Here is a 15,056-nt window from a genome sequence, read left to right on the forward strand (position 1 = left end):
AGCGTTTCTGAGGTATTACCTCATAAAGGGACACTGGTCAGAATTGCAAAAAACGGCCAGGTGATTAAGGTCAAAATAGGCTGGGTCATGAAGGGGTTAAACCTTTCAAGGCTGCGGTTATCCCAGTTGTTTGTTCACCTTTTTCTACCACACTTTTTCCTTCCACTCAACTTTCCATGAATGTTGCACTCTGTGAACAGCCAGTTTCTTTAGCAATCACCTTTTGTGACTTACCCTCCTTGTGGAGTCTGTCAATGACTGCCTTTTGGACATCTGTCAAGTCAGCAGTCTTCCCCATGATTGTGGAGCCTATTGAAACTGACTAAGGGACCTTTTTAGACGCTTGAGAAGCCTTGGCGGGTGTTTTTTGTTAATTATTGTTTTCTGAGATAATGACTTTTGGATTTTCATTGACTGTAAGCCATAATCAATCATAAACAGAAATAAACACGTGAAATACATCACTCTGGTTGTAATGACTCTATATAATATATGTTTCACTTCTTGTGTTGAAGAACTGAAGTAACTTTTTGATGATATCCTAATTTTGTGAGAAGCACCTGTATGTCTTAAATCACTATATTTGTACTTATCTGGGGAATCCGGTTGACTAGTACTTTTTACTGTGCAATGAATACCATACATAAAAACAAGCAATAATAAGGCAAGTCATGACAGAGGAGAAAGGGTGCCAAGGGGTGACAAGTGCCAATACACCGTGGTATTGCTGACCTTGACAAAAGATGTATTGATGGATTTTTTTTAAATATATTTTTTATATTGTATAGCTTTAATATTGCTAAATGTCAGACCTGTCTGGATGTCGTTAAAATTATCCAAGACTTAGATATTGATGAGCTACTCTTATGATCGGTCATCAATATCAGATCAGTGGGAGTTTGACAGCTGGTAACCCCACTGGTCAGTTGTTGGGCCTGTGGTAGCCATAAATAGTGTACAAAGCCAGGGAACCACAGCGCCATACACTATATGTAGTGGTAGTACTGGGAAAACTGCCACTACAGTGTTGTGTACCCCTGTTAGCTACCCAGCCACAGGACCTACAGAGCGCTGATTAGTGAGGGGGCCTGGTGTCACATCCCACCAGTCTGATATTGACTGCTTAGCCTGAGGCTCCTGGAAAACTCGAAAGCTGTTTGGCAGTTGGGTCTTACACTTCAGTCAAACAAGGGATGAATTTGCGTATAGGTCTCCATTTGATGGTATGTATTCTCTATGCAGTGCTGCATATATATAATGCATTTTTCTTTTTCAGGTCTACAGTGTGGCGGTTCACTTTTCCGTCATGAAATTGGATATGTCTTGGGTCAAATGCAGCATGAAGCAGCAGTTCCAGGGCTTGCAGCAGCATTGGATCGCTTACAGGAGAATCCAATGGTCCGCCATGAGTGTGCTGAAGCTTTAGGATCTATTGCTCAAGAAGACTGTCTAAAAGCACTTCGAACACACGTGGGGGACCTAGAACAGGTGGTTAGGGAGAGCTGTGAAGTGGCCTTGGATATGTATGAATATGAGAACAGCGGAGACTTCCAGTATGCAAATGGTCTGAGCCAAATCCAGGAGCTGGCCTCCTAATCGGGGATACCAAATATTTATAGAGAATGCGACTTTTAAAAGCCTTGAACTTTAAAATAAAAAAACGGACTATGGTTTCCAGTACAGGATTAGTTTATTAAATTAAATATTGGACTTTATCTTTGGGACACTATCCTACTGAAGCTTCACTAATATTTATGTGCTTAATGCATAATGACAAAGCATTGTTATCCAATATTCATATATAGCAATGGAACATCTTGATTTGTCCTGTCTGATCTATTCTTTACACGCAATGAACTTAAATAAATGCCTATACTGTTTTACAATGGTTATTGATTTAATTCCATACTTTGTGTACCACCATAGAACTCTGGTGTCTGGGCAAGGCTAGCACAAGGTTTGGCATTTGCTTGCCATGGAGGGGGGGGGAGGTTGGATTGCTTTTCAGTGCCACTGGAGTACATAGTTAAATTTATTTGCCTGCTTAAAATGCACATTATTTTGCTTTTTTTTTTTTTTTTTTTTCTTGGAGTGGAATTTCCTAAGTTCCTATGGAGTTTAACAATTTGCAGTTTGGCAAGGACTGATAGTTACTCTATCTGGTGCCATTTCACACCTTCTGAAAATTGAAGCAGCCTCTCTGGGTCAGACAGACCACGTGGCCAGACGGGGTCCCGCCGACGCTAGAGCGGCCCAGAGGGAGACTTTGTCAGGAAGACGTGCGATTAGTCGCAGAGGTACCTCAGTGACTGTTCCCACCTATACAACGCTTGTCACGTCCATGCCAGACAGAAGTTGACCCATGAATCCTGAGCTGCCATTGAAGACATATTTCATGTTTTCCATTCACTAATGTATCTCTGTATATATGACTGTAAATAGTATTGTGAATGCTTTGTTCATGTGATTTCTTGCGATAATAATCTTTCTTGTATTAACCCTGTTAAGTAATATTATAAATAATAAGCGTGGCCTTCCCCGTAATGTTTTGCATTTATCACATGGTTGAGTGCAGCCAAGCAGTGGAGACTCTCACAATCACCATAAAAGATGAGATCTAGCTAAGCCGTGGCCATTTTAGGATTTTACAGCTTAAGTGATCAAAGCACAACTCATTACACATAAAGATAGAAAAAGGTCTACATATCATTATGGTGAATTGTTAGAGCACATTAATTGTAGCCCATATCTGAGTAATAATCCAGTTATGCAAATGATCGGGAAGTGATGGGCCTGCAGAGTCTGTGTGACAATTAATTGATTTGTATTGCAGTAGCAATAGCTCTAATACTAGCCGTTTTTGTTTTATTCTTTATACACTGCAAACAAGGAGTGCTGTTAAACCCCTTCACGACCTTGGACCTTTCCATATGTCCAGGTGACGCTGCCAGCGATACACACTTTGTGGTATTGTTGCAATTCCACTGACCCGAAGAATAAAGCTGCCTTATCAATTTTACCACACGTGAAACGGCATAAAACTAAAAAAAATTCCTGAATTGCTGTTTTTTGTTTTTTTTTTTGTTTTTTTTTTTTTCATTTTGCCTCAGATTCATCTCCGCTCAGATTCATCTCAACTAAAATCCTACATCCTTAGATCAGGAATAGAGCAGACATTTACAGCACATATTGCATTTTACTACTAAACCTAATTTATTATATATTTTCAGAGTCTGTCCGTTTTATACCGACTCCATAGCCTTGACTACTACAACTGCAGTTTTCAATTTTCTCTCGCCAACATCCACTGCTTGTTTCTGGAAAACACCCATGGAGTCAAAATCGTTAATACACCTGTAGATAAATTCCCATAGGGTTATAATTTCCAAAATGGGGTCACTTCACAGTGTAAAATCTGCACTACAATATGGTGCTGCTCCTTCTCTTCTGAGCTTTGCACTGTGCCTGAAAAGTATTTCCCGATTACATGTATGTATTGGCTCACTCAGGAGACATTTTTACAACAAACTGAAGTCCATTTTTTCCTGTTAGCCCTTAGAAAAATTAAAAACTTAGTGCTAAAACTACATTTGTGGTAAAAATGGAATTAATTCTTTACCACCCAATTATAAAAAAAATTCTGTGAGGCACATGTGGTGTTAATGATTACTGCACTCCTCTATTTATTCATTGGAGGGCATAGTTTTGTAAAATGAGGTCACATATGGGGAGGGGTTCTGCTGTTCTGGCACTTAAGGCGCTCCACCAATGTGACATGGCACCATCAAACCATTCCAGCAAAATCTGAACTCCAATATGGCACCTTTTCCCTTCTGAACTTTGCAGTGTGCCTCAACAGTAGTTTTCCACTAAATATGGGGTATCTGTGTACTCAGGAGAAATCGCACAACAAATTTTGGGTCCATTTTCTGTTGTTACCCTTGTGAAAATAAAGAAATTTTGGTCTTAAAGTAAAATTTTTGTAAACAAAAAAATGTAATCTTCACTATTTTCCTTTCACATTGCAAAAATTTTTGTGAAGCACGTGAAGGGTTAATAAACTTTTTGAATATGGTTTTGAGCACCCATAGATTTGCAGTTTTTAGAATGGGGTTAGGTTGGGGTATTTTTTTGTCATAAAGTCCCCACGATCTCACTTCAAATGTGATGTGGACTCTAAAAAAAAAATTATATATATATATATATATATATATATATATATATATATAAAAAATTTTAAATTGGAAAAATCGTTGGTCAACTCTTAACCCTTCCAATATTGCAACAAAAAAGAATGGTTTCCAAAATTGTACTCATGTAAAGTAAATATGTGGGAAATGTTATTTATTAACTATTTTGTGTGACATATATGTCTTTGGTTTAAGGGCATAAAAATTAAAAGTTTGAAAATTGCAAAATTTTTGCCAAATTTCAAATTTTTTCCCAAATAAACGCAAGATTAAAGAAATGATCATTATCATGATGCACAATATGTCGCGAAAAATACAGTCTCAGAATCAGTAGGATCCTTTGAAGCATTCCAGAATTATTACCACATAAAGTGACACTGGTCAGAATTGTAAAATTTGGCGTGGTTATGAATTTGAAAACAGGCTTGTGAGGTAAAGGGGTAATACCCCTTTGTCCTAATTTTGCTACTGAAGAAAAACCCTGAAACCAAAGCTTGTCAGAGAAAGAAAGTATGCATCCTCATTTGTGAGATGGGTCCGATATAATTTATTTTATTTTTTTTTTGTCTTTTATCTTTAAAGATGATTTTTATTATTTTTTTTTGAGAGGCCATTTCATCCGGTTATGGTAATCACAGATCGTAAGAATTTTGTTTATCTAGAGTCTGCAATTTGTCTAATGCCTCGACAGGCAAGTTGGCCATTGTTCTTTACCAGGTTTAACTTTTTTGTTGCATATGTGCCGGGGAACAAGATCATTTAGATGGATGCCTTATCTCGTTGTTTTTCTGGGGGTGTAGATAATTTTGAACCGGTTCCTATACTATAAAAAGGGGTAGTTCAGGCTCACTGGGACGTCCCTGCTACCTGTCCATTAGGGAAAATGTTTGTAACTGCGACTCTCCGACTGAGAGTTCTTAGTTAACATGGTGATTCGGTTTTGGCCGGACATCCCGATAATAAAGCCACTAACAGATCTTCTTACTCAGCGTTTTTAGTGGTCGTGTACATTAGGATGTCTGGGAATATGTAGCCGCCTGCACTGTCTGTGCACGTTCTAAAACCGCTCATACTCGTCTGTCTGGGTCTCTCCAATCATTGGCGATTCCCAGTAGACCTTGGACTCATTTATCGGTTGATTTTATCACTGATGTACAGTACAGAGCAAAAGTTTGGACACACCTTTTCATTTAAAGATTTTTCTGTATTTTCATGACTATGAAAATTGTACATTCACACTGAAGGCATCAAAACTATGAATTAACACAAGTGGAATTATATACTTAACAAAAAAGTGTGAAACAACTGAAAATATGTCTTATATTCTAGGTTCTTCAAAGTAGCCACCTTTTGCTTTGATGACTGCTTTGCACACTCTTGGCATTCTCTTGATGAGCTTCAAGAGGTAGTCACCGGGAATGGTCTTCCAACAATCTTGAAGGATTTCCCAAAGATGCTTAGCACTTGTTGGCCCTTTTGCCTTCACTCTGCGGTCCAGCTCACCCCAAACCATCTCGATTGAGTTCAGGTCTGGTGACTGTCGGGGCCAGGTCATCTGGCGTAGCACCCCATCACTCTCCTTCTTGGTCAAATAACCCTGACACAGCCTGGAGGTGTGTTTGGGGTCATTGTCATGTTGAAAAATAAATGATGGTCCAACTAAACGCAAACCGGATGGAATAGCAGGCCGCTGCAAGATGCTGTGGTAGCCATGCTGGTTCAGTATGCCTTCAATTTTGAATAAATCCCCATCAGTGTCACCAGCAAAGCACCCCCACACCATCACACCTCCTCCATGCTTCACGGTGGGAACCAGGCATGTAGAGTCCATCTGTTCACCTTTTCTGCGTCACACAAAGACACGGTGGTTGGAACCAAAGATCTCAAATTTGGACTCGTCAGACCAAAACACAGATTTCCACTGGTCTAATGTCCATTCCTTGTGTTCTTTAGCCAAAACAAGTCTCTTCTGCTTTTTGCCTGTCCTTAGTGGTTTCTTAGCAGCTATTTTACCATGAAGGCCTGCTGCACAAAGTCTCCTCTTAACAGTTGTTGTAGAGATGTGTCTGCTGCTAGAACTCTGTGTGGCATTGACCTGGTCTCTAATCTGAGCTGCTGTTAACCTGTGATTTCTGAGGCTGGTGACTCGTATAAACTTATGCTCAGAAGCAGAGGTGACTCTTGGTCTAACTTTCCTGGGGAGGTCCTCATGTGAGCCAGTTTCTTTGTAGCGCTTGATGGTTTTTGCCACTGCACTTGGGAACACTTTCAAAGTTTGCCCAATTTTTCTGACTGACTGACCTTTATTTCTTAAAGTAATGATGGCCACTCGTTTTTCTTTACTTAGCTACTTTTTTCGTGCCATAATACAAATTCTAACAATCTATTCAGTAGGACTATCAGCTGTGTATCCACCAGACATCTGCACAACACAAGTGATGGCCCAACCCCATTTATAAGGCAAGAAATCCCACTTATTAAACCTGACAGGGCACACCTGTGAAGTGAAAACCATTTCCAGTGACTACCTCTTGAAGCTCATCAAGAGAATGCCAAGAGTGTGCAAAGCAGTCATCAAAGCAAAAGGTGGCTACTTTGAAGAACCTAGAATATGACATATTTTTAGTTGTTTCACACTTTTTTTGTTAAATATATAATTCCACATGTGTTAATTCATAGTTTTGATGCCTTCAGTGTGAATGTACAATTTTCATAGTCATGAAAATACAGAAAAATCTTTAAATGAGCAGGTGTGTCCAATCTTTTTCTCTGTACTGTATCTGTGTCGGCAGGTAATACTGTAATTTTAGTGGTGGTGGACAGATTCAGTAAAATGTCACATTTTTTTTGCACTACTTGCTTTACCTAACGCTAAGGCCGGCCTCACACACAGCGTATAAAAAATACGGTCCGTTTTTTACGGCCGTAATACGCAGAAAAGTCCCCAAAATAGTGGTCCGTATGTCATCCGTAGGCAGGGTGTGACATCCTCCGTATGTAATCCGTATGGCATCCGTACTGCGATATTTTCTCGCAGGCTTGCAAAACCGACATCTAATGGATTTATGTGCTCAAATGTTCGTTAAAAAATATATACAGTATATATATATATATATATATATATATATATATATGTATGTCATTGAGACATATATATATATATATATATATATATATATATATATATATATATATATATATATATATATATATTCTGTATTTATATTTAATTCAGCGCGATATATGTGAAAAGCCGGTAATTCAATTGCCGGTTTCTCATTTCTCCTTCACAAACCCGACATGATATGAGACATGGTTTACATACAGTAAACCATCTCATATCCCTTTTTTTTTTTTCATATTCCACACTACTAATGTTAGTAGTGTGTATGTGCAAAATTTGGGTGCTGTAGCTGCTAAAATAAAGGGTTAAATGGCGGAAAAAATTGGCGTGGGCTCCCGCGCAATTTTCTCCTCCAGAGTGGTAAAGCCAGTGACTGAGGGCAGATATTAATAGCCAGGAGAGGGTCCATGGTTATTGGCCCCCCCTGGCTACAAACATCTGCCCCCAGCCACCCCAGAAAAGGCACATCTGGAAGATGCGCCTATTCTGGCACTTGGCCACTCTCTTCCCACTCCCGTGTAGCGGTGGGATATGGGGTAATGAAGGGTTAATGTCACCTTGCTATTGTAAGGTGACATTAAGCCAGATTAATAATGGAGAGGCGTCAATTATGTCACCTATCCATTATTAATCCAATTGTATGAAAGGGTTAAAAAACACACACACATTAAAAATTATTTTAATGAAATAAACACACAGGTTGTTTTAATATTTTATTGCTCTCTCAATCCACCTGAAGACCCTCGCTTGGCAAAATAATAAACCAACAATATACATACCTTCTGATGAACTGTCACGTCCCACGAAGTAAATCCATCTGAAGGGGTTAAATCAATTTACAGGCAGGAGCTGTGCTAAAGCACTCGCTCGTACCTGTAAACCCCGGGTGCTGAAAGGAAAGCTGGGTGATCTGTACTTACATTGAGTCGCGGTGAGGCGCCCTCTGCAAGATGAACTCACATGAACTCGAGCGTGGGAACTTTTCCAAGGCTGCAGTTCATGAGAACATTTGGATTAATAATGGATAGGTGTCATAATTGACGCCTCTCTATTATTAATCTGGCTTAATGTCACCTTACAATAGCAAGGTGGCATTAACCCTTCATTACCCCATATCCCACCGCTACACGGGAGTGGGAAGAGAGTGGCCAAGTGCCAGAATAGGCGCATCTTCCAGATGTGCCTTTTCTGGGGTGGCTGGGGGCAGATGTTTGTAGCCAGGGGGGGCCAATAACCATGGACCCTCTCCTGGCTATTAATATCTGCCCTCAGTCACTGGCTTTACCACTCTGGCAGAGAAAATTGCGCGGGAGCCCACGCCCATTTTTTCCGCCATTTAACCCTTTATTTTAGCAGCTACAGCACCCAAATTTTGCAAATACACACTACTAACATTAGTAGTGTGGAATATGCAAAAGAAAGGATATGAGATGGTTTACTGTATGTAAACCATGTCTCATATCCTGTCGGGTTTGGGAAGGAGAAATGAAAAGCCGGCAATTGAATTACCGGCTTTTCACTAACACCGCTGCGTATTTCTCGCAAGTCACACTGCTGGTCCGTGTGTAATCCGTATTTTTCTCGCCCCATAGACTTTCATTGGCGATTTTTTTGCGCAATACGGTGACAAACGCAGCATGCTGCGATTTTCTACGGCCGTACAAGACCGTATATTACGGATGCGTAATATACGGCAGATAGGAGCTGGACCATAGAGATTTATTTGGCCGTGTGTAATGCGAATTTTACGGACGTAGTTTATGCGCTCATACGTCCGTAAAACTTGCTAGTGTGAGGCCGGCCTAAGACCTTGGCACAAATTTTCATCTGTGAGATTGTAAAATTACTTAGAATCCCCACAGATATTGTTTCTGACTGAGGGGTGCAGTTTATTTTCAAATTTTGGAGGGCGTTTTGCACCCGTTATAGGTGGCAGACGCTCTCTGTGGCTTTGTTCTGACAATACATATTTTGTTGGTATAATCTTTTTAGCATTTTTACCTGGTGTGGTGGTCTCTAGTGATGAGTGAGTATACTCGTTGCTCGGGTTTTCCAGAGCACGCTCGGGTGGTCTCCCGAGTATTTGTGACTGCTCAGAGATTTCGTTTTTGTCAACACATCACAGATTTACGGCTGCTAGACAGCTTGAATACATGAGGGGATTACCTAGCAACCAGGCAACCCCCACAGGTACTCAGGCTAGCTAGCAGCCGTAAATCATGCAGCTGCGTTGACAAAAACTAAGTCACCGAGCACTCACAAATACTCAGAGATCACCCGAGCAACAATGCTACTCGCTCATCACTAGCGGTCTCTAATTTAAATACAGTTAAGTCCATATATATTTGGACAGAGACAACATTTTTCTAATTTTGGTTATAGACATTACCACAATGAATTTTAAACAAAACAATTCAGATGCAGTTGAAGTTCAGACTTTCAGCTTTCATTTGAGGGTATCCACATTAAAATTGGCTGAAGGGTTTAGGAGTTTCAGCTCCTTAACATGTGCCACCCTGTTTTTAAAGGGACCAAAAGTAATTGGACAATTGACTCCAAGGCTATTTCATGGACAGGTGTGGGCAATCCCTTCGTTATGTCATTCTCAATTAAGCAGATAAAAGGCCTGGAGTTGATTTGAGGTGTGGTGATTGCATTTGGAAGGTTTTGCTGTCAAGTAAACATGTGGTCAAAGGAGCTCTCCATGCAGGTGAAATAAGCCATCCTTAAGCTGCGAAAACAGAAAAAAACCATCCGAGAAATTGCTACAATATTAGGAGTGGCAAAATCTACAGTTTGGTACATCCTGAGAAAAAAGAAAGCACCTGTCCATGAAATAGCCTTGGAGTCAATTGTCCAATTACTTTTGGTCCCTTTAAAAACAGGGTGGCACATGTTAAGGAGCTGAAACTCCTAAACCCTTCATCCAATTTTAATGTGGATTCCCTCCAATGAAGGCTGAAAGTCTGAACTTCAACTGCATCTGAATTGTTTTGTTTAAAATTCATTGTGGTAATGTCTATAATCAAATTTAGAAAAATGTTGTCTCTGTCCAAATATATATGGACTTAACTATATATGGTGTCATATATTTTTTATCTATATAAATCATATGTTATTATTTGTGTGGGCACCTCTTGTGCTTGTACCGCTACTAAATAATGGTATTTTAACCGTATTATCTTTTATTGTCCTATTTTCTTTGACCTTTTTGTTCGGGTTTCTCTCATTGGGTTTGCTGTTGTTCTCGTCAGCATTTCACCCGCAGTCTAATGGGTAAACTGAATGGGTTAACCAGAATCTTTTTTTTTTTTTCAATAATGCTTTTATTGAACTTTTTTGACAATACAAATATAAAATTTGCACATTCTTGTATCAATCAGTCAATGTTACGTCACATCTCGAGCAATACGGTGTAAGTAAATAAAATAATTTGCATAAACATAACAAATAAGTAAAATGGCTAATTTAAAAGGTCTGTTTTTGGTCCTTATTATCTGTCATTGCCATATTTTGACGTTATGCCGGAATGGGCAAAAAGACAGAGAAGTATGAGAAAAATACTTAGGAAAATGAAGGGGGGGGGGGGGGGAGGAGAACATCTGGGGAAAATGAAGGAAGGGGGAAGGGGGGGAGAGCACTCGGCTTCCACTCCTACATCCTCAGGTCTATATGTCCCAATCCGCGAGTCATCCTCACAGAGGCGGACGACCTGCTATTGTTTGTTCCAAGAACCAAGTAGTCATCTCAAAGCAATCTCTGATTCCTTGCTTAGTGTGAGCCGGAAGGATCGCTATAAATGGTTCCCATGTGTCAAAGAATGTCTGAGTCCTTCTCTCCTTTTGGAGGGAAGCGTCTATCCAGTCCATTCTAAACAGAAAAGCAAGTTTCTCTAGGAAAAGACGCAATGTGGGCACTTTAGGCGCCAACCAGTTTTGCAGAACTGTTTTACGAGCTGCAGCTGAGATAATAAAAAGGAATTTTTTACCATGGTATGGTATATGGACATCACTATCCGTAATATGACCAAAGAGAGCCCAGGCTGAAGTAAGTGTGATGTTATATGAGGTGTGCGTCGACACGAAGGTATATATACGCTGCCAGAACAATTGAATTTGTGGACAAGCCCAAAAGCAGTGATAGTGGTCCGCTTCAGATTCCCCACACCTAGAACAGGCCGGGCTCGCCAGATTCCCCATCAGATAACTACGTTTTGGTGAAACATAGGTCTTGTGCAGGATCTGTAACGCCATTTCCCAATAAGAGACAGAAGATATATATTTGAGTGCTTTCTGTAATGCCCGCAAGATAAGAGATGGTGAAAAGGAGACATCATCCACCTGCCATTTTGTAATTCCCACCCCTACGGTATCATACTGTATCAGAGGACGAAGGAATGTATAGTACTCCGAGACCAGACCCTTATTCTGAGTGCATGTATTCAACTTGCTCAGTAATTTGTCCTGCCAGTCATTGTCATTGAAAGCGTGTATGACACTATGTGCGTAGCTTTGCAGCTGCATGTAGTGGAAAGGGTGTGTGCGTATATAGTCAAACAAAGTGCATGCCTGAGCAAATGAAATGACGGTCCTTGTCTGTGTGTCAACTATGTCTCCAATGGATTGTAAACCCTCTCTCTGCCATCTAGAGAAGATGGGGTGTGCCTTTCCATCATGGAAACTAGGATTATTGGAAAATGACTGTGCAAGTGAAACACCACTGGACAAGTGTAGCCTCCTACGCACCACCACCCACGTCCTCCACATTGACATAAATAAGGGGTTATTTTTATGGTCTGATGTTAATGAGGGATATGGGGAATGTAATAAGCTTACCAGGGACCTATTATCTATCAGAGATGATTCTACGGTATTGGATGAATACGTGGATGTACCGTTCAGCCAGTCTTTAAGGATCCGCATATTGGCTGCCAGATTATATAATTTAACATCTGGGAAATTGATTCCCCCATTAGTCTTAGGCTGTTGGAGGATGTACAGTCCAATTCTAGGTCTCCTTCCCTGCCATATGAAATTGCGGAATAGTCGATTGATGTTGCGTTCATCTACGGGTCTTAAATAGAACGGCAGGACATTAAACAGGTATAACAGCCGCGGGAAGGAGATCATTTTTATCAGGTTTGCCCGACCTATAAAAGATAGGGTGAATTTGCTCCACGCATTCAAGTCGTCCTGTAATGACTTGATAAATGTCTGCAGGTTGGTCCGCTGCAGTTCTGCTGGAGATCTAGTAATTTGAACACCCAGATATGTAATAGATTGGGTTTTCCACTGGATAGGGTAACTTTGAGCCCACGTAGGTTTTGCGGGTCCCGTGAGCATCAGAGCTTCAGATTTTGTCACATTTATTGAGAAACCTACTAGTGCTCCCTTTTGCTCTACTATTGAAAGCAAAGGGCCCAGATTGACCCGAGGTCTTGACATAAAAATTAAAATATCATCTGCAAAAGCCATCATTTTAATTTCAGTATTCCCAAATTGTAATCCCTGAAGGCCTGGCCACTCCTGTAAGTACCTTAATAGTGGGTCTAATGCCAGGTTAAAAAGTATCGGTGAGATTGGGCATCCCTGTCTTGCTCCCCTTTCCAAGATGATTGGAGGAGATAATAAATTATTTATGGATAGTTTAGTGGTTGCGTTATGTTGTATGATGTGTAAAAGTCTAAGAAAAATATCGCCAAAGCCTCTGTACCTTAAAACCGTGCTCAGAAAGCTCCATGATATTGAGTCAAATGCCTTCTCAGCATCAAGGCTGAGTAGCAGTGTGGGAGGACAGTTTTGTTGTTTAGCAAGAACTGTTGCGGCTACAGCCGTCCTAACCCCCAGGGCAGAGTGACGGCCTCTTGTAAAACCCAGTTGTGAGGGCATGAGTAAACCTGGCAAAAACTCTTGCAAGCGATCCGCCAGGATTTTAGTGAGTATTTTATAGTCTACATTTAGTAGGGATATCGGGCGATATGAGCCTACCTCAAGAGGGTCTTTATTTGGTTTGGGTAGAAGAATTGTATGGGCTTCATGAAAGCCTTCCACTTGTTCTCCCTGTGCATATATGGTATTAAGTAAGTCCACCATCATGGGGATGATATTTGGCTGCAGCATCTTGTAATATTCAGCAGATAGACCATCAGGTCCTGGTGATTTATTATTGTGTAGGGACTTAATCGTCGACTGCACCTCCTCAATAGTTATTGGAGCTGACAACTGCTCCCTTTGGTCTCCCGTTAGTTTTGGCAGTGCAGTCGAGGATATAAGATCCCATGTGTCCTGCGAGCTATATGGTCGTTCTCTGTATAGTTCAGTGTAGTACTTTAGGAAGGCCTGTTGTTTGTCCCTTTCTGATGTGACCACTTGATGGTTCTCTGGGTGTCTCACTTGTATAATTGTGCGTCTAGAGTGGAACGGCTTAGTTAAACGTGCCAGTAAGCTGCCAGTCTTTCCGCCCCACCTATAATAATGGTTCTTTGTGAAATCTATACTTCTTGTAGCCTGGGCAATAGTGAAAGTATCAATGAGTCGTTTGGCTTCTAGGTAATTTTGTTTTTTAAGTGTGTCTGTGGGATCAATCAGATAGGCCTGGTGGGCAGTCAATAGGTCCGTGTGTAAAAGTTGGTATTTTGCCCTTTTTTCCCTCTTTTGATGTATCAGGTAGGAAGTAATATGGCCTCTCATCACTGCCTTAGAGGTGCGCCACAATAGGGACGTGTCTGAGGAAGATGACATGTTATCATCTAGGAAGTTGTTCCAGTGTGTCTGAAGAAATCCCCTAAAATCCTCTGAATTAAACAAATATGATGGAAATCTCCAATGCCTCAAGGGATATCTTGGCGGGTTCAGAAAGAGCCGTAATGTAATTGGCGCATGATCCGACACCTCGATGGTTTCTATTGTTGTATTTTCCACCTTTTCAAACAAGGTATCAGTAAGTAGAAAATAATCTATTCTTGAATGCACATTATGCACCTGTGAATAGAACGTATAGTCTTTCTCCGTGGTGTGGAGCACGCGCCAAGGATCGCACAAACCAATGTGTTGCATTATTTTTACAATAATTTGGGCCGTCTGATTGTCATGGGGTGAGTTGGAGGATCTGTCCAGATGTGGGGAAAGAGCAGCATTAAAATCCCCACCCAGAATAAGATTGTCTGTACGTTTAGATAATAAAAATTGATATAGATTAGAAAAAAAAGTGCTATTAGGGCTGTTTGGGGCGTAGATATTAAGCAGTGTGTAAACAGTGTCTCCAATCTGGAGCAGGAGATATAGAAATCTTCCCTCTGCATCAGAGTGTTCCTCTAACAGCGTGTAAGATAATGAAGTCCCCAGTAAAATGGCCACGCCCCTCGATTTAGTGGTATGTGTGGCCGTGTAGCACCCTTGAATCCAAGAAGCTCGTAGAGAATTATCTTCTCCCTGTTTCCAATGGGTTTCCTGGAGGAAAACAACATCGGGCTTAAATCTATTCAAATGGGTTAAAACGCGCTTGCGTTTCACTGGGGAATTCAATCCCGCCACGTTCCAAGAAATAAATGTATGTGGTTGTGCATGTACTGGTGTAATTTGTGTGGATGCGGTACTCATCCTACTCCAGCTCTGGGCATCTCGATTATCGGAAATATTTGCTTCTGGATCTTTCGGGTCCTGTCCCAGCGAGCAGGTCCCTCAAGGTAGGCAGGACAGGGTAAGAAGCCGTGTGCCCTCAGGGGGAAGGGGGTAGGTTGAAGC

General features: G+C 40.8%; 1 protein-coding gene across 1 annotated transcript in view; it reads left to right on the forward strand.

Annotated features, from left to right (window-relative positions):
- The window catches only part of DOHH (deoxyhypusine hydroxylase), a 31,920-nt gene extending 30,030 nt beyond the window's left edge, over positions 1-1,890 (forward strand). The window contains exon 4 of the mRNA XM_077273572.1: positions 1,277-1,890. Within this exon, the coding sequence (XP_077129687.1) occupies positions 1,277-1,596 (320 nt within the window). The 3' untranslated portion in view covers positions 1,597-1,890. The remainder of the gene's footprint in view (positions 1-1,276) is intronic.
- Positions 1,891-15,056: the final 13,166 nt, after the last annotated feature.

This window comes from Ranitomeya variabilis, chromosome 1, assembly GCF_051348905.1.
Source record: "Ranitomeya variabilis isolate aRanVar5 chromosome 1, aRanVar5.hap1, whole genome shotgun sequence".
In the NCBI taxonomy this organism is placed as follows: domain Eukaryota; kingdom Metazoa; phylum Chordata; class Amphibia; order Anura; family Dendrobatidae; genus Ranitomeya; species Ranitomeya variabilis.